The sequence below is a fragment of the Eleutherodactylus coqui genome, chromosome 3, assembly GCF_035609145.1.
Source record: "Eleutherodactylus coqui strain aEleCoq1 chromosome 3, aEleCoq1.hap1, whole genome shotgun sequence".
NCBI lineage: Eukaryota > Metazoa > Chordata > Amphibia > Anura > Eleutherodactylidae > Eleutherodactylus > Eleutherodactylus coqui.
The window spans coordinates 155,231,900-155,258,981 of NC_089839.1; the positions used below are offsets into that span (position 1 = coordinate 155,231,900).

At 44.8% G+C, this 27,082-nt stretch overlaps 1 protein-coding gene across 1 annotated transcript; it reads left to right on the top strand.

Annotated features, from left to right (window-relative positions):
- The first annotated feature begins 1,324 nt into the window (after window positions 1–1,324).
- GCAT (glycine C-acetyltransferase) lies at window positions 1,325–25,561 on the top strand. The gene is made up of 9 exons (XM_066596408.1): window positions 1,325–1,553; window positions 4,852–4,982; window positions 6,812–6,913; window positions 7,772–7,918; window positions 10,605–10,759; window positions 20,886–20,968; window positions 21,737–21,908; window positions 23,257–23,378; window positions 25,070–25,561. The coding sequence occupies exons 1-9, from the start codon at window positions 1,370–1,372 to the stop codon at window positions 25,219–25,221; spliced, it is 1,248 nt and encodes a 415-aa protein (XP_066452505.1). The 5' UTR covers window positions 1,325–1,369; the 3' UTR covers window positions 25,222–25,561.
- Window positions 25,562–27,082: the final 1,521 nt, after the last annotated feature.

Sequence of the window (27,082 nt, forward strand, 5' to 3'; positions counted from 1 at the left end):
CTCACCACTATTTGCAATGGGAGGAAGCAGGACGGGGGCGGAGTGAAGTTTTCCGGGCGTAGCTCCGCCCCCGTCCCGCCAATCCCATTGCAAATTATGGCGAGGGGCGGAGAGGAGGCGGGAGCTCAGTCCACTGCTCCCGGCTCTTCCAGCTTCCTCCCCCTGCAGAGAAGGACTCCGTATATCGGCTGGGCGTGAAAACCCAGGCGATATACGACCGTCTGAATGCACCCTAAAGTAACGGCGACTTAATAAGACTTTCTGTGTGAACACCAGATAAGCACCAGTACCAAATTAATTCGGGCGAAGCCGGGTATATCAGCTAGTCCTAATATATAGAGTACCCAGACATGGCTACACAGTGCACCCTTTGTTCTTGTCCTAATATATTGGGGACCCAGATATGACTACACAGTGCATCCTTTGTACTTTTCCTAATATATAGGGGCCCCATAACCACACAGTGCACCCTTAGCACTTGTGCTGATATATAGGTACCCAGGCTTGACTACACAGTGCACCCTTAGTACTTCTAATATATGGAGGACCAAGACATGGCTACACAGTGCACCCTTAGTACTTGTCAATTCCTTTTTGCCCTGCTATCTGCCACTGCTTTTCACCGTGGCATGGAAACTACATGTGAGCAGCCGCCCATAGATTTTTCTCATTCCAGATGATTGGGGCTGCACAGTATGGCTTTGTGGGCCTCATGTTGTGAGTAAGTATTTTCCCCAGACTGGAAGTATTAATGTGTGCAGACTGGAGAGATGATGGTAAAGATACGAACAGTCACTGCTTGGTATGTAGGAACACTAATGGTGCAGCAGTACAGTGGGCGGTCTGGCGCTATATGACACAATAGAAGCTCCATGCAATCATCTTAAAGGGGCAAACCGGCACAAAGATGCAACAGAACTCAGTGGGCAATAAGAAATATGCATATAATAATTACATTACTGCCATATGTTTTAACTAGTGCACATCGGATGTCCTTCTGTGAACCCACCTGCCATAACAGTGCTTCCTAGTATCACAGCTGCTTGCTATGGCTATGTCACCTGGTACACTGTGAGTTAAACTAAGTATGCGGGTTGTTGTAGTGGCTCACACTATGGGATAACTGGAGATAATGGCTCTCGTTGTAATGAGAAGGTTGCAGAAGTTCCGCATGGAGTAATCACGTTTTCCATTCCTGCATAGAAGTGTATTCTGCACTGGCAGTCTGGGGGTTAAATAGGAGGCACCGAGGCGAGCAGCCTTGGGAGGGCTCTACGCTCTCTGGCTGCTGATTGGCTACAGCGGTACACACCCCTCTGTCTTCATGGTGCCACAGTGTGTGGGTTAAGGTGGCGGGGCAGTCGGTGAGATGTGGAGTGTACGGCTTTCCCAGGTGCGCCTCCGGTCGGGACGCGCACAGTCCTCTGTTGCCCACCTGAGGGGCATCCTGAAGAAGGAGCTAGAAAGTATCAAGGAAGCCGGGACGTGGAAGAGCGAGAGGGTCATCACCTCCAAGCAGGGGGCGCACATCTCGGTGGACGGGAGGAGTACAGGTAGTCGCGCTGGACAAGGCAGCTGGCTCATAGAGACCATGTACACATCGCTAGTATAGCACTGCAGCAAGTGACACGGCCAATGATCCAATAGCGTGTACAAAGGGGCGGCGGAGGCTGCAGTCCGAGCATTACGGTCTCGTGCGCTGCGGCTGTCAGTCAATAACCATCTGTAGCACAACAAAAAGTTTAATTGTAGCCAACTAGGGTGGCATTTTTTTGGTCATCTCTAGGTTGTGGCTACTTGCAAATCACAACATCACTACATTGACTTCTGTGAGATTGTGATTATTGATTGCACAACCCTTGTAGTGGCAGAGTTGTGTAACTTTAAGCCGAAGCCCTATGTACACTGGTGATTTCTTCGCATGAGTTCTGTCCGATTTATGACATAGATGGAACTCGCACATAAAAAATGATCTGTTTTCTATATGTTCTTGCACATGGGCTATTTTTCTTTCAGATTGAGAATTCAAGATAGAAAAGTTGTAACGTCCAATATTCTATTTTTTTGCGATATTATCCATTATTTTCTATGGGAGCAAAATATAAATTGCATCGCACTTGTGTGCAGATGTGATATACAATATAGATATATTTTTGTCATGTGAGTGCTATGTGACTTTTTATCTTTTGGTGATATAACATGTTATGCTCCCCAACCCCCCCCCCCCCCCCCATCAAAATCGCAGGCTAAATTGTGTGTTCACGAGTGCAATATTGCACTCGCCAGTGTAAGGGCTTATTCTGATGTGCGTATATTGGCCAGGTTTTCACGCCCAGCTGATATACGCTGTCCCTCTCTGCAGGGAGAGGGGAGGTGGGCCGGGAGCAGTGCACTGAGCTCCCACCCCCCTCTCCGCTCCTTGCCACTGTTTGCAATGGGAGAGGTGGGACGGGGGCAGAACTAAGTTCCGCCCACTTCCATTGCAAATAGTGGCGAGGACTGGAGAAGGGATGGGAGCTCGGTGCATGGCTCCCAGCCCTGTCCCCCTCCTCCCTCTGCAGAGAGAGAGGCAGCGCATATCGGCCAGGCGTGAAAACCCGTCCGATATATGCACATCGGAATGTACAGTATAATCTGTACTGCGCACTTGCGACGGCTGGCATATCCTCAGTACAGATTATGGAGAATCGGGACAGGTACACAGAGTCAACAGCCGGGCATAGGGTTAGATTTCGCTTCGGGATTCCGCACGTGGAATCCGACCTGTGCAGCCGGCCATAGCCTTATACTGCAAACCCAAAGAAATTTGTATGATCAGAGATTTTCAATGTTACATGCCTGCGATTTTCATTGACTACAATGGAAAAGAGGCAACAGAAAATCTATAACATTCTTTTACATGTGATAATTCACTTTTTTTGAAGTGCGTCTTAGAATATATGTAAAAAAGGAATCTTCTATGCACTTCTAGTTTGTTTTTTAGTTTTCTCAAATGATATTGTGTACTTGCAAAAAAAAAAAGAGAATTATATAGCAAACACAAAGTGCATAAAGCACATTAGGCCAGACTTGCACAAGTATATTGCAAGTTGGAAACTAAGGTAAGGTCGTCTGGTGCAAACACCGAGTCATAACTGACTCATCGGTTGACATTTTCTGGGCAGACTGTTTTTGCGGGGCGGCTTGCCATTGCCTTCCCCAGTCATCTTTTACCCCCCCCCCCCCCCCAGCATTGTACCGACCTTGGCTGAGTCAACCTTGAGCCGGCCACCAGACCCAAGTGGGTATTCAACCCGCAATCTTCAGGTCGTGAGCAAGAGCTTAGGACTGCATTTCTGCTGCCCTAACTAGAGCACTCACTAATTACATGACCTTTTCAAAAATACCCTCTATTTTTGAAAAGCTGTAGTCGTCTTTGCAGTTGTTTACAGCTTGTGGCTAGGGGAACCGTCCTGCTCCGCTATGGAGTGGAGATGACCAGTCCTTACAAGCTTCTAACTCTGTGTGCAATTGATCTATTGGGTGTCTGGGATCTCTGGAGTGCATGTGCAATACCTCCCAACATGACCACAAGCTACCTCTGCACTCTACTTCTTCGCATAGAAAGGCTTGTAGAGTGTTCCTTTCCCCAGAACACTTCTAGTGAAGATGAATAATACACCAGGCATGCTTCACATGATAACTGACGTCCCCCTGAATCTGCTGATGCAAAAAGTCTACCGCCTCTTAACTTCTACAATCCGCCTCTAGCCTGGTTTAGCACAGAAATCACACAGTTGTCTAGCACATTGGCTGTGTTCCACTATAATTATGTGATCTTCCACTGAATACATGTGAAGCCGCTCCTGTACTTTTACCGTGACTGTATTGTAGTTTTAAAAAAGGATAAAAATTAGTTAACATGGTGCATTTCCCCCCCCCCCCCCATATATGCAGCTGTCATGGGATGGTATCTTTGTGGTATCTTGGGCCTTCTGTACCTGACATAGGTTTACATAGGTTTGATAGTTGTTGCGCTTCTGTTTGACAGTGTTTTTTTTTGTTTATGGATTAAAAAAAAAATGCATAGTTTCCCCCCCCCCCTTTTTAACATTTTTTTTTTTTGGTCTTGCATGATTGTTTGTCTGTCTTTTTGTTTTGTCCAGAGTGCAGGGTCTGTACAAATAACAGACAAAGCATGCTGTGATTAAAAAAAAAAAAACAAGAAAACCACCATTTTGGAAGAAAATCAGTTTGAAGGGCTTCATATATTCCCCCAGCTAATATGTGGATGTGGCATTTTTTGCCATAAAAAGTCAGTGCTAAAAACGTGTAGTTTTTGAAAGACTATGACAATAGCCGAAGGGCGACCTCACACAGGTTTTTGTGGCAGTTTTTTTCTTCACATGATCTTTTTGAGCCAAGGCCGGAAGTGGATCCACCTGGCAAGAGAACTTCTAAGTCCTTCCCCTTTTATTTTCCACATCTTTTGAATCAACTTCTGGCTTTAGCTAAAAAAAAAAAATGTCAGAAAATACTTTTTGGGAGACTTGGTTTTTATTTAACAGTATAATTTTCCACTGTAGACTGGGTACTGTCCGTACACTTGGTCTCTTGGTGACTGCTGGCTGAAACCTGCACCACGAATGAACAAAGACCCATTGTTAAGCTCTAGTACTGGCCTTAAATGGTTAATAAAGCCATCCATAAGTTGTTCATAAGGAGCTAATATGGAAGACATAAAGTGCCTGTTGTATAGCATCCTGAATTTGAGTTGGATGGGGTGGGAGGGTGTTATACTGTTCACATGCCACATTACTGTTTATGTAACTTATAAATCATCCTTAATGATCTATTTTTTTTTTTTTTTAGGCATCTTAAATTTTTGTGCCAATAACTACCTCGGTCTATCCAGCCACCCAGAGGTGATTCGTGCTAGTCGGGAGGCTCTAGAAGAGTATGGGGCTGGGTTGAGCTCAGTAAGATTTATCTGTGGTACCCAGGTGAGTGCATTGAACAAACGAGCTCACTTTAAGGTATTGAACAAGTAACTGGACTTCTCAGAAACGTTTGGCATGTCAGATATGTCAAAAGGTTTGATCAGTGGCATTCTCGCAGCCCTGACCTCCGCCGATCACTAAAATGACTGGGTTGCAGAACTTGACCAAGTGGTGGGCCTCTTCAGCTGTCTTCGCTGCTTTTCGGCTCCTCCAGTAGTGATGATAGAGTAATAAGGGTGTATAGCACTTTAAATGGGGCAAGTATTACCTGAATAATTACGTGAAACAACGATTTTCATCGCTAGTCGTCCTGCTTAAACGCAGCCACCAACGGGGTACTGAGCAAGAAATCGCTCAGTAGTAACTAGTCATTCAGTTAATTTCGCTGAAATGAAGCGACTGGCTGCTCAGTGTAAACAGAAGTTGTTCTGAACGACGACTTGTCTGCAGTGAATAAAGGGAGACCTAAGGATTCATTAAGACAGCAGTATTTTGCTTCATATTTGTAAGCCAAATCCAGCAGTTGGTCCAAAATATGGAAGAGGTGCAAATCTCTCTATTATACTCCTTTTCTCTGTCGGTTTCATTCCTTGTTTTTGGTCCACAAATACTGCCATCTGAATGGAGCTTATGGCTGTTTTCACACTCTGGCAGCTGAAGATGGCCTTATAGAGATCTACAGCACTTTCTATGCAGCTTTTTTTCAGCTGCTGGGAGTAGCCAAAAAGCAGCGAAGACAGTTAAAGGGGCACCGCTAGTTAATAATCGTTACAGACCCCTTATTTGATCAACCAGTGGGGGGCCTCAGCAGCAGGACCCCATCTGATCAAAACGGTTCACATTTTCTCTGACACATCAAAAGTTTCTGAAAAGTCCAGTTAGTCTTTAAATTTTGATATGAATGCTCAGAAAGCATTGGATTTATTGAGAAACCTCAGGAAAACTCCACCAGGGAGGATTTCCTTCTTGTCTCTTCCACCATAGATGGAAAAATAAATCCTTGCATCTGTCCAGCTTGTCGGTCATCTTCCTAGTAGATATGATGGCGGAGTAAGGACTGGTGACATGTAATCAATAGAAGTTCCAGTGCTTCTGTCTCCAGCATGTAACTAAGATGATCATTAACATTTGTCACATTTTCCATGGCGTGTATAATTATATTCCCTGGGATAACCATTCTGGAGCATCTTTTCTTAGAACTTTCTTGTATCTTTCCTCTGTTATTTCTCCTATCACATTAGGAATGAATTGGAAGTCGGGTGTCGCCAGTTGTGTCCCTGCATGGTTCTTTCACGTTGTCCAATCTGTTCAGTCTTCCATTAACTAATAAAGAGAGATACTTTGTCTTCTGGTGTTAGTATCAGTGAGCTTCACTCTCATCCTTCCTTTAACATTAATGTAACTTACTTTTTATGCCATCAGTAGACCTACCTACTAAATTTTTATTAATGCCACATTCACCCCTGCTTCACTATAACTTCCAGTGTTCAGTTCCGTTATAGTAGCTTAGGTGTGATGCCGGATCCGACACACGCCAGTCTTGCACAGCAACAGATAGCCCTCGTTGACTGCAATGAGGTCCATTCATCATGCTGCCTGAAACTTTCCCGGACCAAATGGCTCAGCATTCTGCACTGTTTCTTCTAAGATTCTGTGCCTCCAGTACAGATGTGAATGGCCTTTCGAACTAAGGCCATGTTCACAAGTTTAGTCCATCCCAGGGAGGAACCACCAGCAGAGGATACAGGTGAAATATAATCCAGAACAAACAAAGTAACTTCTTCTGAAAAAACTTTTCACTTCCTTTTGTATCTGCCCATTTCATTCCCCAGAACATACACAAGAATCTTGAAGAGAAGATTGCACGGTTCCACAAAAGAGAAGATGCCATCTTGTATATAAGTTGTTTTGATGCCAATGCCGGCCTATTTGAGGTGGGTTATTGAGGCTTTTCTTTATTCTTAGACAGCAGAAAAATGCATTTCTCCACAATGTACCCTGTCCTTACGCCAGGAGGATTTCCCAACATGCACCTGGAACTGATGCAACTGTATACGTATAGGCATAGAGTGGGATCTGCATGTTTTCCCATAGACTCCCACATAGTATATGTATTTCTTTTGACCGGATACCTCTCTATGGAATGGCAAAGTCTGCTTGTGCTGTTCTATACAATCCATCAGAGGAGGAAAGAACACTATTTTGGCTTCCGAGTGATTTTAAGGCCCCTTGGATACATTTGATATATGCACTGGTAGCTTTGCTGGTGCAAATGGCAAGTGTACATTATAAACCTAGTGTTAAATTGGTCCTAATGTTCACTGCTGCATGGTTTCTAAGAAAGCTTCAGTCCCTCAACATTTTTAAGATCTGTTACTGTGAGTGTTTGGGGTTAAAAAGGTCTAGTTTATGTTCAGAAGGGCAAAAAAAGGGTCTTATTGTACCCTCCGTTGGGGCTTTGGTCTTACTTTGTTCATTATGTTTGGCCTATGTGTGAGGGGAAAGCTTCTCCTGGCATCAGAAGTATGAGTCCCATGCAAAAGATGGTTTGGACATATGCTGGACTCAAATCCCTGAAATGGCCATGCTTGCTTCTTCTCCCCCCCCCCCCCTTCCTTTTATTGATTTGCCCCCTCTTTCAGTTATGCATATGGTTGACTAGTATCTGTTAGCATACCTTTTTGCACTCTACAGAAAAGCATTGACTGCTGAACTCTCCAATACAGACACTTACAGTAACAAAAAAAAAAAAGTATACTGCAAATAATCACCATCTTTCTTGCCTTTTATAGGCTATGCTGACCCCTGAAGATGCAGTGCTATCAGATGAGCTGAACCATGCCTCCATCATTGATGGCATCCGTCTTTGTAAGGCCAACAAGTACCGTTATAAACATATGGACTTGGAAGACCTAGAGACCAAACTGAAAGAAGCACAGGTAGTGTACGGCAGCCCTGGTGTGGTTTCTGGTCACCATAGAAATCTACATCAGTGGCCAGTGTATAGATATATTGTTTTTTTTTGTGTGTGTGTGTGTGTTTAATGAGTTTGGTATGGTTAGCAAAGTTTACAAATGTGAGGATGGAGCAATGCCACTACAGCACCACCTATTGGAAGGCAGCATTCCTGCAAGTCAATGTCAGACATTTGGGACAAGCCTTGTAACAATGACGGGGAATTATGAGGCAAAGCCAGAATGAAAAAACAACCATGCACAGACAGCTAATGCAATTACCCCAAAAAAGCTGTCTTTTCCTTCTAGGAAAGATTCTGGCTTTGGCTTATAATTCTCAGTCATTGTTACAAGGCTTGTTAAACGGTCTGACATCGACTTGTAGAAATACTTCCTTCGAATAGGTGGTGCTGTAGAGGCGTTGCTCCATCTTCCCATTTGCATTTGCAGGGGTTCCTTTGATACCCTTCCCAACCCATTAGCAAAGTTTGTAATGCTGCTTTTCTCTCTCAGCATGGTTCCATACCTGTGCTATGACCAATGCTAGAAGGACAATGTATGTGTTTGTCTAAGCATGTTTATGGAGCTGCATACAGCGAGCCATGCCATCAGTGCCAGGGGCATACATACCTTCGAGGCAGACAAGGAGGTTGCCATGGGACTCCATGGAAGGAAACCTCTGCTGATTTCATCCTGTGCCGTTTTAATCACAATACTAATATATGCACATTTGGAACACTTGCCATGACCTGTTAAGTGATAATTACAATATTCTGCATAAAATCATCCAGCTTCATATTACTGGCTGCATTTTTTATTAATTTTTTTCCATTCCAGATAATGGTCTACAAAGTGCTTTATTTACAGCCTTTCTGTTAATTTACAGAGGTGTGCTGATCTTTGGTGTATCTCTCAACCAAAACGTAATTACGGCAGAGGATGCCCTCTCGCCAAGTTGTACCATCCCTCTCCCTTCCTGCAGTCAGTGACTGCATTGTTACCATTTGTCTACAGCAATGACCCCCTTTTTACCCATTATTAACAGCTCCTTAATCCTTTCAAAATGTCTCATCAAGGCCTTTCCCCAATAACCTCGCCTTAACTGCAGCTTAGATTTTGGAACAGCTCGAGAACCAAGATGTGTTAGGATCTTAACTTTTGTGCTGCCAGTGCGTATTCTACTGCCATGGAGTATAATGGTTGGCTGATCTTGGCTTCTTTGGAATCTTGACGATCACCAATAGCCATGCCCCTGATGTTATGATAGTAGATATTTGTACTGATTATTGTCACAAACTATTGTATGTTGGTAAATTCACCCGATGGCACACAAAGGCAATTCCTCTCTATATTGACATTGGACACTTGTAAAAGAAGTCATAATTGCTAAGGGGTAAATCAGCCTTGCTATATTTGGCTTGAGGTGCCAAGTCCTGTACCTGTGAGGATCCTTGTCTCCAGGCCTTATAACAGTTATGTTCTAAACTAAGTGTTAGCTTTATTCCTGCTTTAGGGTATTGACATTAAGTTGCGTCTGCTTGTTCAATCAAGTCTTCAGAGTTCTGTGGTGATCCGTGTTTTGTTCAATGGAACCGCAGGCAAAACTAGATAATAATCTTATATAGCGCCAACATATTCTGCAGCGCTTACAATACAGGCGAAATAAAACAAGACCATGGTTACATGAAGTAATCAATTGATGGAAACAGTAGGGGTGAGGGTCCTGCTCCAATGAGCTTACATATTACAAATATTGGGGTGATACAGAAGGTAAAGGGGCTGGAGATGTGCACGGTATGGCGAGGTGGAAAGTGAGGGATGCTATACACACAGACGGAGTTCAGAGGGGTTTGTTTAGGGAATGCGGTATACCTCCCTGAAGAGGTGTGTTTTTAGAGCACGCCTGAAGTTTTGTGAGTCAGGAATTGCCTGGATATTTTTTGGTAGCGCGTTTCAAAGGACTGGTGCTGCTCTGGAGAAGTCTTAGATGTGGGAATGAGAGGTTTGAATTAAAGGGGCACTTAATCTAATTTCGTTAGCAGAGTGGAGATCCCGGGCTGGGTGGTGGATTGAGATAAGGGAAGCAATGTAGGGCAGGTGCTGTATATATTAATCTGTTTCAGATCATCTTACTCTATAACATGCTCGGTAAATACAGCATAGATGGCTGAGTACAAGGTGTTGCTGCTGTGTTATATAATAGACATTAATATGAATAACTACCACATATAGCTGAGAAGAAACTTCTTTTTTTAAAATAAACTAGCACTAGAAATTATAGCTTGAGCAGTTTATTAATGAGAAGGTATGTAATACATGAAGACATGAAGATTTATAAAGCCACACGTATAAATAAGTGGTTATCTATTGCTAGGGATACAACTTTTCAGGGTCAACAGTATTCCCCCCCCCCCTCCACACACACACACACACACACCGGGCAGCATGTTCTCTACCACCGATATATTGCTTATTGCTCTTGCCATACTCCATTATAAACTGCCCAGCATTTAATCTTCCTCTATGAAAAGAGGTTAAAATGTACAGAAACCTCCTACTTAATTCTGTGTTTATATTTGTGGTTGTGATGTGCTGTCATTAGTTGTAATCTGCATCTTCTGGGTGAAGTTCCTTCTTGTAAGTCTGACATATTACTCTTATACCTCTCCAGAAACACCGGCTGCGTCTCGTAGTTACCGATGGTGTCTTCTCTATGGATGGCGATATTGCTCCTCTTCGTGAAATTTGTGACCTTGCAAAGAAATATAATGCTCTAGTTTTCATAGATGAATGTCACGCCACTGGTTTTATGGGACCAAATGGACGGTAAGGAAGCTGTAACGAGATTTTTAACATGTGAATGACTTACTTTTTCCTACTCTTGTTTCTTTTTCCTCATTACAACAACTCCCAAGAAATGACCCATTCACTCAAATGCTGTAATATTGGCTGTATTCCCCTTTTAGGATGCATTTACATGGGCAAATTCTTTTTTTTTTCCTTCTTCATGATTTCTTTGCATTAGGAGATGCATGGGAAAAGAGAAGAACCCATTATTTCTGATGGGTCTGTTTACATCAGTGAATTTTTATTTTATTTATTTTTTTCTTCCTTCCAGCAATGCGAAAAGTAGCAGTGCAAGAGAAAAATTACTGCATGTTCCATTTTTGAAGAATCGCCCATTCTTCCCTATGGGAGCAGGAAAAAACTTTACATGCTAGTGGGATGCGTTTTTGCTCTCATAAGAAATAATTGGTTACTTCTATTTTTTCCATGTGCGTGAAAATTGCAGATGCAGTGATGTGATTTTCCCTTCGTCATCATGACAGCATACACCTGGAGGTTGCTCACCTGCTGACCTGATGGGACAGGAAGAGGCAGAACATAAAAAGCACCTCCCCTCCACCAAACACCAGTGTTTTTCCTGTCCCTTCAGGACAGCAACGGCAGAGCTCCAGCGACGCTGTCCCATGCCGGAGGAGGACTTACCGGCGAAGCGGCGGCGTTTTTCTTCAGGCAGCCCCAGCAACCCCAGTGGGAAGGACCCCATCTGGGCGCTTTCCGGGGACTGCGTGGGCCGGGGTCCAAGTACGGGCTGCCGGCACCACTGCGGCCGTCATTTCAGGCGGCGGCCGCCATCTCCGGTGGGCCTGGGTCCAAGGACGGACTTTCCGGCGCCACCGCGGTCGCCAACCAGGCGGCGACCGCCATCTCTGGGTCCCGGCTGTAGCGGGCGGAACACAAGGAGTGTGACGCCACATGCTCCGCAAGAGGGCGTGGCCTCGATCGAGCGCACAAAGGGTCGGCTGGTGTTTTGTTTTTTCACGCTAGGAATCGATTCTAAGGACAGGAATGGATCCCACAAGCGCAGGATGTCGGCCAAGAGAGGACCCAGAGAATCTCCAAACTGTAAGTGGTCCTGTGGGCCAACCTACAGACACCTGCACTACACTTCCCTTACTAACAGAGCTCTCCCTTGTCACGTACGACAGGGATACTCAAAAATCTAGGGAGGCTAGGAGGAGAAGTAAAAAGCGTCCTGTATGCTTACAAAACTTGACGACTCCTATTCTAAAACATTATGCGCTTCCTGCTCAGCGAAAATTCTGCAGGAAGAAAAATCTTCCCCCATGTCTGAAATCCAGTCAGTTGTCCGGGAAGAAACAGTCCTACCTCTCGGACCTCCAACCAGGGCCCTTAGGGGCCACAAGAGGGTCTGCTCCAGCAGTGTTAGAGTCGGACTCTGACATGGCAGAAGAATTCGATCTTGGAAGTGTCGCAGGGGGAGAAAAAATATCTCGTTTTTGAAAAAAAAAAAAAAACGCTAAAAACCTTGCACTGTGCAGGACGTCATGTTGCGAGTCTGCTTCCACAACGTAAATCTACATTCCCTGTAAACGCCACACTTAAACCATTGATCCTTATGAATAGAATTGTATGGATCAAGCTCCCTTAATTTCTAAACGAATTTTAGGAGTGTCCTTTATTGGCAGACAATGAAGTGGCTATCCTTGAGGAGACGCCATCTGAGGATACGTCCCGCTCAAAGGCAACAAAGTAGACATGACCATGCGTAAGGCTTGGTCCACATCCAGCTTCATTATAAAGCTAATACTGCGGCGACCTTGGTGGCTCGCTCTACTGCGGTTTGACTAGGCAGTCTGCTTCGGATCTCAGGCAGCCCTATCCAACACGAGCATCTCTTCTGCCAGCCCCGGTTGCCCCAGTGGGAAGTACCTCATTCGGGAGCTAACCGGAGACTGCGTGGGCCTGGGTCCAAGGACGGGCTTTCCGGCACCACTGCGGCAGTCATTCAGGGGTAAAGTAGTGGTCAAGAGACATAACCTCCAAAGATAGGTTGTGTACCCTACCCGTTCGGGGCGGCTAGTCATCAGACCCCGCAAAAAGCACCTTAATTCCATGTCCCTCCTCTATAACATAAGTGGGGAATGGAAAGACCGGAGGAAGCGATAAGGGTCTTACTGTGGTCCCTCAACCTGCATCTTCATGCCCGCAGAAGATTAGTTCACTTCTGCACTAGTTGGAGAAACATAGCTACTGATGGTGCCTACCACACGCTGGGAAACGATCCTAATGACAGGAATCGATCCCACAAGCGCAGGCCTGGTGACGGAGGGGTACAAGATTTGAGCTAGTACCCCGCCCTCCAAATAGATTCTTTTTAACCTCGGACTGTGTGGGCCTGGGTCCAAGTACGGGCTTCCGGTTCTACGGTGACCGTCATACCGGCACCAACCCTAGAGCAGGCTCTTCTTAAGGGCGCCCACCCACTGGCGTTTTTTTTCCTGCACAGGCATAGAGATAACATGTGTTCCTGTCCACTGGCGTTTTGCGTTGCGTTGCGTTTTTTAACATAGGAACTGTCAGTTGCATATGTGTCCTTATTTTTCTCCTAATGCACCCATGAAAGTCAATGGAAAAGCCGCGAAAACGCCGCGAAAAACGCGGGAAAAACGCAGCGAAAACGCGGCGTTTTTCACGCACGAAAATCGCAAACGCCAGTGGGTGGGCGCCCTAAGGGTGAACAAATCGTGCTGGATATCGGTGCAGTTATCCCCATCCCTAAGACGGAATGGGGGAAAGGGTTTTACTCCCCTCTGTTTCTGAACCAATGGCTCCCACCGATGGAGACGATCAGAACCGCAATCCCCCTGATTGGTAGGGATAACGTTATGGCTACGATTGACATAAAGGATGAGTATTATCACATCCCCAATTATGACAACTCGCAAAAAGTTCCTAAATTTGCGCTGAGAATGGCGCCTTCCCTTTGGAATCTCCTCTGCTTCACGGAGCTTTTCCAAAGGGGTGATTGGAATGGTAGCCTTTCTGCACAATCGCGGGATTATCATCATCCCCCATCTGAAAGGGGGCACAGCTCAGTAGATGGTTTCCGGCTGGTGGCAGATTCCCTCACTATTCTGAGGTCATACTGGGGGTCCACGCTTCAGCTGTCTAAGGGTCTGAGCTGGATCAGTAATGATTTGAAATTCAACATGGATCCGGACACCAGGAAAAAATTCCTAGGAGTCATTTTGGATTTTCGTCTCCAATGTTCATCCCTTCCTCCTCTAAGGAAACAGCTCATTCTAGAGAATGTTCTGCCCTCTATAAAAAATCTACAGTTTCAATAAGAGGTGATGCGGATCCCGGGGCTAATGACTTCATGTATTGGAGTGGTTCCCTGGGCCCAATTCCACAGCAGTGATCTTCAGACACTTATCCTCCAGAAGGGGGACAAGTCAGTCCTCACTTGACAGGACAATCCCTATTTCCACTAGGGCTAGATCCTCACTCCGCTGACGGTTGTCCTCAGACAGCCTTTTAATGGGGTAACTGATAACTGATGCGATAACTGATGCCAGCGCAAAAGGGTGAGGCGTCACCTTTGAAGGTGGCCATATACAGGGTACTTAAGACCCTCATGAGAGATCCAGGTTATCTAACGTTAGAGAACGTAATGAGGTTTGGGAAACCAGACGTAGCCTGCAAGCTGTTTAGGGATGAAGCATGTGAGGATTTTTTTTACGATAACATGACGGCAGTGCCACTCATTCGCCACCAGGGTTCCACCAGGAATCCTCTACTTCAGCATTTGGCGAGAAGGTTCCTTCAATGGGCGGAACTCACAACTAAGTAACTGTCGGCCTTCCGTATAAAAGGGGCCGAGAATTCAGTCGCGGGCTTTCTAAGCAGGAAGAAAGTAGACGCAGGAGAGTGGGGACTCCATCCCGAAGTGTCTAGCCTGCTCGGGACAAATAGGGGGCACCCAAAATAGTTTTGTTTGCGTAAAGCGCAAATACCAATTGCCGTCTTCTCTTTTCCCGAGACTCGGAGAAACAAGCCTTAAGCACGGGCGCCCCCTCTCACCCCTGGGTTTGGGGACTTAGCTTGCGCTTTTTCCCCTTTACCCCTGATTCCGCTACTCCTAAGAAATTACTGCGGCCAAGGCTGTCAGTAACGTTAGTAGCGCCTTATTGGCCCAAAAGACCTTGGTTTCCTCTCCTGAGATCTGTCAGTGGGAGAGCCTCTCCATCTTCCGTCAGGACTGGACCTATTGCTGCAGGGTCCTCTCCTCTACCCGGAGGTTCACAAGTTCAGGCTTACAGTCTGGATCTTGAACGGGTAAAATTCTTAGAAAAGGGTTTATCATCTAACGGGGTTTCCACTATGTGCGAGAGCCTTATGCCCTCGACGGAAAAGATTTATCCCAAAGTCGGGAAAAAATTCTCAGAATGGATGGGTCAGGACATCCAATCAGACATTCGTAAAAATTTTAAATTTCGTCCAGGCAGGCCCGTATAAAGGGTTGAGTCCAGATTCCCTCAAAGCCCAAGTAGTGGCTTTGAGGGCATTCTTTGATCTCACGCTTGCTGAGCACAAGGGGATCAGGAAATTTCCTAGAAGAGCGAGTAGACTGCATCCATTCATAAAGCTGAATCAATCGAACAGATTTGTAACGCAGCCACGTGGACTTCTAGCCATACGTTTATTAAACCTTATAGGCTGGACATTAAAATCTAGTGAGGATGCAACCTTCGGGAGGAAGGTGCTTCAAGCAGTAATCCCTCCCTAAAAAAGCCCATGCCAGTTATTTGGTATTCCTCCAGGTGTATGCTGTCATGATGACGAAGGGAAAACGGGAATTTTTTCTTACCGATAATTCCCTTTCTTAAAGGCATCATGACAGCATACGGGCTTTTCCCCCCCCTACCGACACGGTTACCCTTGTTGGCTTAAACACATGAGGTAATGTGTATGCTTACGATTTCTTTGTCTAAGGTGTGTGGGGCCAATAAAACACACCTTCTGGTTAAGTATACTGTCACTGTGGTTATTTGGAACGCACTGGTGTTTGGTGGAGGGGGGGTGCTTTTTATGTTCTGCCTCTTCCTGTCCCATCAGGTCAGCAGGTGAGCAACCTCCAGGTGTATGCTGTCATGATGCCTTTAAGAAAGGGAATTATCGGTAAGAAAAAATTCCCGTTTTTCTCACAAAATGCCTCACGCTTGCATAAAAATTGTGGGTTGGCAAGTGCGATAATAGTCTGATCTGTTTATTTTTTTGGACCCCTTAACCCCTTAGTGACGGAGCTTTTTTGCTTTTTTCCTACTCCCTTTTAAAAAATCGTAGCTCCTTTATTTATCCATCGAAGTCGCTGTATGAGGGCTTGTTTTTTGCGGGACGAGTTGTATTTTTCAATGGCACTATTTATTGTACCATATAATTTACTGAATAACTTTAAAAAAATTGTAAGCGGAGAGAAATGGGGAAAAAAACCGACATTCCACCATCTTTCGGTGCGTCCTGTTTCTACGGCGCACAAACTGCAACAAAAACGACCTGATATTTTTATTCTATGGGTCAGTACGATTACTACGATACCAAACTTATATAGTATTGTTTTTGTTGTAGTACTTGTATTTTTTTTTATTTTTATTTTTTAAGATATTTAATTTTTTCAATAATTTTCTGCGGTCATATTGTGCGTGTGATAACTTTTTTATTTTTCCGTCGACGTAGTTGAGCAAGGGCTCATTTTTTGCGGGATGTCCTGTAGTTTCCGATAGTATCAATTTGGAATACATACGACTTTTTGATCGCTTTTTATTGCGTTTTTTTCTGGGAGACAGGGTAACTAAAAAAATGCATTTCTGGCGTTCTTTATTTTTTTTTTTTCGGACGACGTTCACCGTGCAGAAAAAATAATGCACTACTTTGATAGATCAGACTTTTACGGACGCGGCGATATCAAATACATATTTTTATTTTATGATTTAGATTTTTTAATAATAGATATGGCAAAAGGGGGGTGATTTAAACTTTTATAACTTTTTTTTTACAATTTAAAAAACTTTATTGATCTTTTTTCTTACTTTACTTTGAAGTCCCCCTGGGGGACTTTAACATGTGATGCTTTGATCGCTCCTGCAGTATGACGTAATGCTATAGCATTACGTCATACTGCTTTTTGACAGGCAGTCTATCAAGCCACCCTGTGTGGATGTCTTGATAGGCAGTCTGTTAAGGCAGCCCTGGGGCCTTTCATTAGGCCCCCGGCTGCCATGACACCTGCACGGCTCCCCCGATCTCACCGCGGGGGGGCCGTGCGGGACCCCCAAACAGCGTTCGGGGCATTTAAAGGGGTAATAGCCACGATCGGCCGACCGGCCGAGCGCGGCTATTGCCCGCGGGTGTCAGCTGTAATAAACAGCTGACGCCTGCGCTGTATGGAGGGAAATAGCGGCGCTACCTCCCTCCATACACGTCCTGCAACAGCAGGACGTAGTTTTACGGTAGCGCCGTCACTAAGGGGTTAAGGGTGCAGCGTTGCAAGAGAAAAATTGCACATGCAGAAACAATGGGTTTGTGTGATTTCTGTGCATCTAGCAACGCTCCAGAAACCGTGCAGAAAAATTGCAGTGTAAATGCACCCTAACTGGGTCGCACTGCGGACAGCTGCTTTGTAAGTATGTTGAAGGGTCATCTACCAAACGAGAATCTCCGAATACGCTGCGTGCGAACATAGAAGCACAGTTTCCCCACTCCTTCATCTGAAGCGCTCAGACTAAGGATTTGTGGGATGTCCCGCAGAGATGGCAGTGCGCATGCTGGCAAAAGTTTCTAATCCTCTTATGGATGGCGTCTTGCTGAAGGGTCTGCCTGTCACCTCTTTATCATCTGACATTAATGGTGTAGAATGGAATATGGTATATTTTGTATACAGCGCAGCTTTCACTTACCAACGGGTGAAGTGACACTCACTGACACCTCATTCATCCGAGGAGCAATTCCTGCAGTCAGTAACCATCTGCAGAACTATAGACTTCTGGCACTTTCCATAATGCATAGGGCTACGGGGCGGAAGGAGGATCTCGTATAATCTTAGATATAAAACGCAAAATCTGTCTATTTGTGTTGTATATAAATGGATAGTTCTGGTCCGATTTTGAGTGAAATTTCGCATGAGCGTTCTTAGCACCAGGCGACGCATACTGGCGGAATCAAAAATCGAAAACTCGCCGACTTCCCCTGTAATTTTTGTTGCCAATAGCAACCAGTCGGCTTATATTTCTTATACTGCTGAGGTAAAATTAAAGCTGTGCTGTCATTGGTTGCTATGGGCAACATAGATTGTCCTTGGACAACTTCCATAACAGTGGGTGCTGGGCAAATTGTTGTGGCCCACGTTGTATATTCCAGGATGTCTATTCATAAAATCGCCGTGTAACGCAGGGTATATCACCTAGTATCCAATACAGCGAACTGTGCTGTTGCTCGCGGTTACCAAAGCCATTAACTATTCCAGGCTTTTTTCCAGGACACAATAAAATGTCTAGAGAAAGCGGCCTTGGAATAATCCCTGGCAGTATGCCAAGAAGAGCCATCCTTGTATTCTATGCCCAGTGCTTGGCTAATCTGACATGGCACAAGATGTGCTCAAAACACTGCAGTCTGTACAAAGATGGTTCCCAAGTACTGATCTCACAGCCAGCTAGCAAGCGGCACTTTATCCCATTCCCCCCTCCTTCCCCTGCAGTTAAATCCCCGATGTCTGACCTCGACTGCTCTGTCTTCTCAACCTAGATGTATTCCAGAAGACCCTTCAGAAAGTTGTTCGTTGTCTTGTTTTAGTAAACGGAAACATGGAAGAGTGAGGGTAGAAAAAGCCCACATGGTCCATCTTGTCCGCCCTTAGGCCGCTTTCAAACGGACGTGAAAATCGCGCAAGATTTGTGCATTGCGAGACACACAAATCGCGCATAAATATAAACCCCATTCTTTTGAATGTAGTCGTATACATTAGATTTTTTTTTCTGTATCGCGGTAAAAAATCACGGCTACTCCATCTTTGTGCACTTCCGGGAACACATCGCCCATGTGTTTGTTTTCCATGAGACAGAAAAAAAAAAAATCGCAAGAAGCCAGTCTGGAGTATCGCGACCTCACAGATGTGATGGGAGGTGTTTTTGACAGAAAACCACATCACATCCGCCAGTACATCACACGGCCGTGATATTGGGATCAGTTTCACAGCCCAATATCACGCTCAGCTGTGTATAGGTAGCCTTATACGGTATTATCTTTTTTTTTTCTCTTAGCCTAGATCTATACTTATCCCAGCAGCTTGAATTCACTTAACCCCTTAGTGACCACCCCATTGTCTTTTTTACGCCCTGCCTAAGTGGGCTTTAATCCCCAGGGACGTAAAAACATGCTCCCTCTGGGGATTAAAGCCCTGCAGGCTGTGGACGTGACAGCTCCATGATGTCGGGTTCCCGGAGGTAGCCAACAGCCTGAGCTGTCATGGGAGGCCACAGAAAGCCACCCACCCCCATCCTCCACGATGTCTTTGTTGACCTGGTCTAGAACGGCCCCTCTGCTGTCTTCTGCACATGCGCGCCAAAAGAAAAATTGGCAATGCATGCGCAGAAGACCAGATCGGTGTGGGACATTTAAAATCTTCTGGCTCCAGGCTACTGAAGGGAGCTGGGAGGCTAGAGATGTCACCGGGGACCGCGGTGACCAGTCCCTGGGTCTATGATCGTCGGTATCTATTGGATACTGGCGATCATGAAAAAAGTTAAAAATAAATTATTTCAGCTGCCCTCATGGATCCAGCTTCGAAAGGTCCACGGATAAAGGGCATGATCCATGAGGGCAGGAGTTTAAAAAATCTGCACTGCGCATGTCAGACGGCAAGCCATGCGGACCAACCATAGTACAGATGAACATTCAAGCTAGCACTTACACGCAGACTCCGCTGCTGCCAGGGCCGGATTACATGTGCATGCGGACTTAATGTTGATTTCACAACCACATCTGCTGGAAGATTGTTCCAAGCATCTACTACTCTTTCAGTAAATTATTTTCTGACATTGCTTTTGTCCCCCCAACTAATCTAAGACTGTACCCCCGCCTTCTTGTGTTTAGTCTTCTAATAAAAAGACTTCCATGCTGATCCTTATTTATACCTTTTTTAGGGCTTATTCACACTGATGAGAATATTGCGCATGTTTTGTGTGTTGGGAGACGCACAAATATGAACTCCATTCTTTTGAATGGACCTATTCCAAATGAGCAATTTTCTTTTCCTTTGCTGCAAGGACAAAAATCGCAGCATGTTATATTGTTGCCAATATTTTCTCACCCAATATTTTCAATGGGACCTTTAAAGACCTCGCATGGCACTTGGATGCCCTGTGATATTTCTTATTGAAATCAATGGGAAACACTTGCGATCCTCTGATGTGCCTTATGATCACCATTTCACTCAAGTGATGCGAGGTGCTTTTGAATGAAAAACTCCTTGCATCGGCAAGAAGAAACGCACATTGGCAAGTGCGGTATTGGTCTGAAGGTAGCCTAGCGTGTACAAAGGGTTTTCGATCAATTCCCCTGCTTCCCTTCTTTCCTAAGGCCCCTTTTACACGCAACGATTATTGCTCAAAATTCGTCCAAACATCCCGACAATGAGTGTTAACCGTTACGTGTAAACGCAGCCATCGTGCACTTTTCATTTGAACAATAGATTTTAGTTAACATAAAATCCATTGTTCAACCGCTGAAAGACTGAGCAAATGCATTCCATTTGAATGTATTTCGCTTATGTTTCAAAAAACTGCAGGATGTCCTCCCTGCGGCATGTTTATGTTCCGGAAGCTGGTTACACAGCTGGGAGTGTGCTTAAACACAAGATGGGCTCTGCAAACAACTCCTGGTGGCCCTTTTTCATGCAAATGAAGATGATAAAGTGTTAATGGGCATTAACATTTTATGCCAATAGATCGCTAAATCCTTCAGTCGTTTGCAAGATTATCTTTGCGTGTAAAAGGGCCTTAAGACCTGTAATGTCGTCTGGTGTAGAGGATTAATTTGTTATAATGTCGTAGGAGAGAGGTTTTATTCTCCCACCCTTTCTCGCTGATAGGGGCACAGATGAGCTTATGGGAGTCATGGACCAGGTGACAATTGTAAACTCCACTCTTGGTAAAGCACTTGGCGGAGCTGCAGGTCAGTATCCATCATCAGCCTAACGAAACTCATGTTGGCAAAAATATCCTTTTCCCGCTAGTGTGCACCATGTATCAGTCATAAGAGTAACAGTTTGTGCTTTATTATGGCTCCTTCAACTGTAATTTGATATAGGAAGCTAAAACCAGTGTCTGCCATTCTGAAGGTTTTGGGCTTCGTTACAACTACTTAGAAAAAACTGTGATTTCTTCCTGCTCTACTTACTACCTGAGCGCTGCCTGCTTCACACGCACATATGTGTCAATGTAAATCATACAGAAGCGTCGTGAGATGGGATGCATCCTAAAAATACCACTATGCTTCTATATTTTCAAGCATTCTCCATATATTTCAATAAGTGTTTTCCCATCCACAAAAAATAGTGCAAGTTGCATTATTTTATTAACATATAAATGGACTCCTTGATTAACTTTAGCTTCATAGTATAGTTTAAAAAAAAAGCTAGAATATCAATGAAAAATACTTGTTTAAGAGCGGACTGAAGCTGGTCTGTCGATTTTGGTGGGATTGTCGGGCAGCGACTTATTCTCTTCTCTCTTTTGAAATAAAGATGCACTCTTGGTTAACTATGTACAATATATTTATAGTGGACTTGGGGAAATGGCAGTCAGCTGAACAAGTTATATTTATGGCATGTTATGTCCATTTGGGTTGTATCCAGGTCTACTTTATATACAGAACTGGTTAGTCATTGATTGGTGATGATATTTGTCTAGTCTTCTGTAACATACTACTGTATCTTTCTAGGTGGTTATACAACTGGCCCAAAGCCTTTAATTGATCTGCTGAGGCAACGCTCGAGACCTTACCTGTTCTCGAATACTCTTCCGCCAGCTGTGGTTGGCAGCGCCTCCAAAGCACTGGACCTATTGATGGAAAGCAATGAAATCGCACAATCTGTGTCTGCAAAAACAGTACGGTAAGAACTGTTCCAACCTCTAGCTAGGAGCGGACATAAAGAAAGGCCAAGGTGCTGAATATATTTCTTACAGACCATTTATATCAGCCCTTTAAGTAAAGGATTGATAAGGGGGAGGAGATGGGGCAACATACTCTTACAGGTACTAATTTCTTAACAAAAGAGTCCAGATTATTTGATGGTTGATACATTTTTCCTCTCCTGTGCTGAAAACAGTCTGACCTGCTGATTGGGAATGGTCCCATTCTTGATTCCTATTAGTAAACTTTAGACTGTTTAAACAAACTTCTCTTTAGGTTTTGAAAGTATAAGCATTGGATCGCCAGTGATGGACCGGGCACTTGACCTCTTTACCGGAGCTGCTGCAGTGTAATCAAATTGGGAATTGGGCACAGTGACAAGTTTTCCAGGAACTGGACACCTCGTCAAGGACTAAAATAATAAAAAAAAAATTTTTTTTGTATGTGGAAGGCAATGTTGAAAGTTAGTTACCATTTATTGTGTGCACAAAACCCACGTCTGTTGTATGTGCGAAACGCTCGTGTGAGAGCCCTCAGGCTTTCTTTGTTTAAAAAAAACAAAACACAACAGTATAGTGTAGAAAGAGAACCTACAACCGACATTGAGATCACATAACCAGGTACTACTACACCGCCGTAGCATTACTTAAGGGTTTTGTATGTCAATTGCTAGTTTTACCCACAGTTTATTCCTGTCTTGGGCTTTTCATACCAGGAGGCTTATAACGCACACCAGAGTTTTCTTCTATCTCTTCTCATATACCATGCCAACTTCTCGTAATTTGTGGCATCCTTTCTAGGCTTGCAGCTCCTAACATTAGCCTACCTGTTTCCATGGGAACTGCAAGTTTTAGGGCTCAGCCCCTTGTTTTTTGTTTTTTTTTGTTTTTTTTTTGCACGAATTGTCAGTTCTGCAGTGGCCAGTATGGTAGTCCCTCTTTCTCCCACTGAAGTAAATGGGAGGTGTACTACCATACTGGCCACTGCAGAACAGATGGTGTTCTAGAATGCAGACTGGCCACGAGCTCTTTAACATCAGGTGATTAGTGGCGGTCCTGGATGGTGGACCCCTGCCCATTTGCTATTGTTTATCCTGAGGTATGATCATCAGCTTTGGACCAAAAAACTTCTTTAATCTTCAACATAGATGTTCATCTGTAATCCCAATATCTCCACTACCTGGAGACCTGTGCCTGTGACATCGGAGTGTAATCTGAATTTCTCACTATTACTTTTTTTGTTTTTTAGGCTTTGGTTTGATTTGTAAGTTTAGTGAGCTGTTCACTTTTATTACAGTATGAGACTCCGTAACTAATTCGGCTTTTTAGGTTCCGTAACAAGATGACAGCTGCAGGCTTCACTATTGGTGGGAAGGATCATCCAATTTGTCCTGTGATGCTCGGTGACGCCAAACTGGCTGCAACGATGGCGGATGATATGTTGGAAAAAGGTGTGTATCAGTGACTTTGGTGGCGTAAACCGAGCAGGTGTCCAGACAGGTGAAGTTCCATTCCTACAAACTTTAGGTAGAGTTCACACAGAGCAGTTTGATGCTATTTTTATTTATTTTTTTTTTTTGTTACACCATAGTTAGAATTGAGTGGACTGTTCATTTTAGAATTTACAACTTAAACACTTCTGCTGATATGCAGAGATGAGGGATACTAGTAAACTCTTTATTAGAGATGAGTGAACGTACTCGGTAAGGCCGATTTCGCAATCGAGCACCGCGATTTTCGAGTACTTTACTACTCGGGTGAAAAGTACTCGGGGGCGCTGTGGGTGAGCGGGGGGTTGCAGAGGGGAGTGGGGGGGGGGGGGGGGAGGGAGAGAGAGCTCCCCCCTGTTCCGCGCTGCTACCCCCCCTGCTCCACCATACCACGCCCCGCCCCACAGCGCCCCGAGTACTTTTCACCCGAGTAGTGAAGTACTCGAAAATCGCGGTGCTCGATTGCGAAATCGGCCTTACCAAGTACGTTCGCTCATCTCTACTCTTTATGCTTAAAGGGGTTGTGCCACTTCTAGCTATTGATGACCTCTTCTCAGGATAGGTCATCTATAGCAGATCAGTGGAGTCCTCCCAGGACCCCCAGGGAGCAGCTGTTTTTCCGCGCTGATGTAATGAGCTGTCTTGCTGTAGGAAGTAGGTAGTGCTGTACACTGAGCAGTGGCCTGGATTGGCATTGCAGGCTGAGTCCCATTCACTTCATTAGGACTCAGCCGCATCCAGGCTATTGCGCAATATACAGTGCTACCTGCTTCCTGCAGCAAGACTGCTCGGTACGCCGACATCAGCTTGGGGAAACAGTTTATTCATGGGGGTCTCGGGTGGCGGACCTCCATCAATCTGCAATTAATGACCTATCCTGAGGACAGATCATCAGTTGCTAGAAGTGGGACAACCCCTTTAACTATGGATTTGGTTTTAAAGAGGAAAATTATAAGCACAGAACTCTACTACTCCACTTTGTAGATCTATATTGCTTTGTGAAATTCGCCAAGCCTTACTGGTGAAACTGCTTATTCTCAATTCCCTCTGGCCCGTAAGACTAGGTTTACACCTCATATTGACAATGACTCTCATTGGGTAATACAAAAAAGTTTTCAGTATAGTTGAGGCCGAGGTATAGCAATATTCACATCTTGGCTTAGGAGAGTTTTCGAGCATATTAAATGTATATTCAGCAGTATACGTACAACCTAACGCCCATTGTGGACTTGGCCTAATAAGAAGATTGTCAGAGTTGTGCAGCAGCATCCACATGAAAAATAAAGAATCTACGACAATCCCTAATACCAAACGTAAAGGATTTACATTGAGAATCATTAAAACCTCCCTTCTTTCCTATTTGGACACAACATTTTTTTTTTATAATATGATAAACATAATAAAAATTAATGAAGAAATGGGTCCTTTATGACTTGATTGCCCTCAGACAGGGGACCCAGTTTGTTCATCGCCTACTACATACAATTTGCATGAAAATGATGCTGAGGTCATGTTAGTGAATAGAACTATCTCTCTAACTAGTACGGTGGTGGTCTAGGCACCTTCATAAGGCATAAATAAATATAAATGCATTAATATACCATACACAACACTGAATATTCACTGGACTACTTGCTTTCTTTTTCTGTCAGGCATCTATGTCATTGGATTTAGCTTCCCAGTGGTGCCTAAGGGCAAAGCTCGCATCCGTGTCCAGATTTCTGCAGCTCACAGTAATGAAGACATTGACAGTTGTGTGCAGGCGTTTACAGAGGTGGGCCGTAAGCACGGTGTTGTGTCCTAGGACAGAAGAAAGGCCAGAGGACATTCCTGACATCACAACTGTGAGCATTTTATCTCGAAACCAGTCGTAGAAGAACTAGATTGAAAGAAAGTTTGGAATGCCGTTTGGGAACGATGTACCAAAGCAAAACTTGTTTTGACCACCAAATCTTTGTATGTAAATTTGCTACACATTATGTTACTATAATGGAATAGAACATGGAGTATAATGCAAATAACGATCCAAAGAATGTAGATTAAAACATTGTATTTGTATCTTACATCTGTTGCTTCCATCTAGGAGTAAGAACTGGCAATGAGACTCCTATTCTGTGTGCAATAAAAGCAGATCTGTTCTACGACGTACAGTGTGTTGAATGTTTGTGTGTGCCTGTTTGTGTCTATGGAAACACTGTATGAAATGCATGCCTAAATTACATGGGATTATAAATCATATTTCAATAAGACATGTAGAGACAGATTTTAAGTGGAGGTAATATGACAGAGATGCTGCCGGGCAGAAGTGAACATCTGCCTGAGCAACAAGGTTCCAGTGGTCAGGAGTCTGAGCTACTTAGCTGCTGTTACCAGCTGGCTTCTAAAACCACCCAGAGCAGGGCAAGAGGTGAGGTAAACACAAATATGGCGGGAAAGCTCTCAGCCAAGCAGGGGTCAAAAGGGCGGCTCAGTGCTAATGATTAAATCTAGAGATGAGCGAGCACCAAAATGCTCGGGTGCTCGTTACTCGGGACGAAATTATCGCGATGCTCGAGAGTTCGTTTCGAGTAACGAACCCCATTGAAGTCAATGGGCGACTCGAGCATTTTTGTATATCGCCGATGCTCGCTAAGGTTTCCATTTGTGAAAATCGGGGCAATTCAAGAAAGTGATGGGAACGACACAGCAACGGATAGGGCAGGCGAGGGGCTACATGTTGGGCTGCATCTCAAGTTCCCAGGTCCCACTATTAAGCCACAATAGCGGCAAGAGTGCCCCCCCCCCCCAACAACTTTTACTTCTGAAAAGCCCTCATTAGCAATGCATACCTTAGCTAAGCACCACACTACCTCCAACAAAGCACAATCACTGCCTGCATGACACTCCGCTGCCATTTCTCCTGGGTTACATGCTGCCCCCCCCCCCGCGCACGACGCAGTGTCCACAGCGCACACAAAAGTGTCCCTGCGCAGCCTTCAGCTGCCCTCATGCCACACCACCCTCATGTCTATTTATAAGTGCGTCTGCCATGAGGAGGAACCGCAGGCACACACTGCAGAGGGTTGGCACGGCTAGGCAGCGACCCTCTTTAAAAGGGGCGGGGCGATAGCCCGCAATGCTGTACAGAAGCAATGAGAAATATAATCCTGTGCCACCGCCATCAGGAGCTGCACACGTGGGCATAGCAATGGGGAACCTATGTGCCACACACTATTCATTCTGTCAAGGTGTCTGCATGCCCCAGTCAGACCGCGGTTTTTTATAAATAGTCACAGGCAGGTACAACTCCGCAATGGAAATTCCGTGTGCACCCACAGCATGGGTGGCTCCCTGGAACCCACCGGCTGTACATTATTGTATCCCATTGCAGTGCCCATCACAGCTGAGGTAATGTCGTGCTTAATGCAGGTGGGCTTCGGCCCACACTGCATGCCCCAGTCAGACTGGGGTTCTTTAGAAGTGTACACATGGAGTTACAACTCCGTGTGGACCCACAGCATGGGTGGGTGCCAGGAAGCCACCGGTGGTACATAAATATATCCCATTGCATTGCCCATCACAGCTGAGGTATTGTCATGTTTAATGCAAGTGGGCTTCGGCCCACATTGCATGCCCCAGTCAGACTGGGGCTCTTTAGAAGTGGACACATGCAGTTACAACTCCGT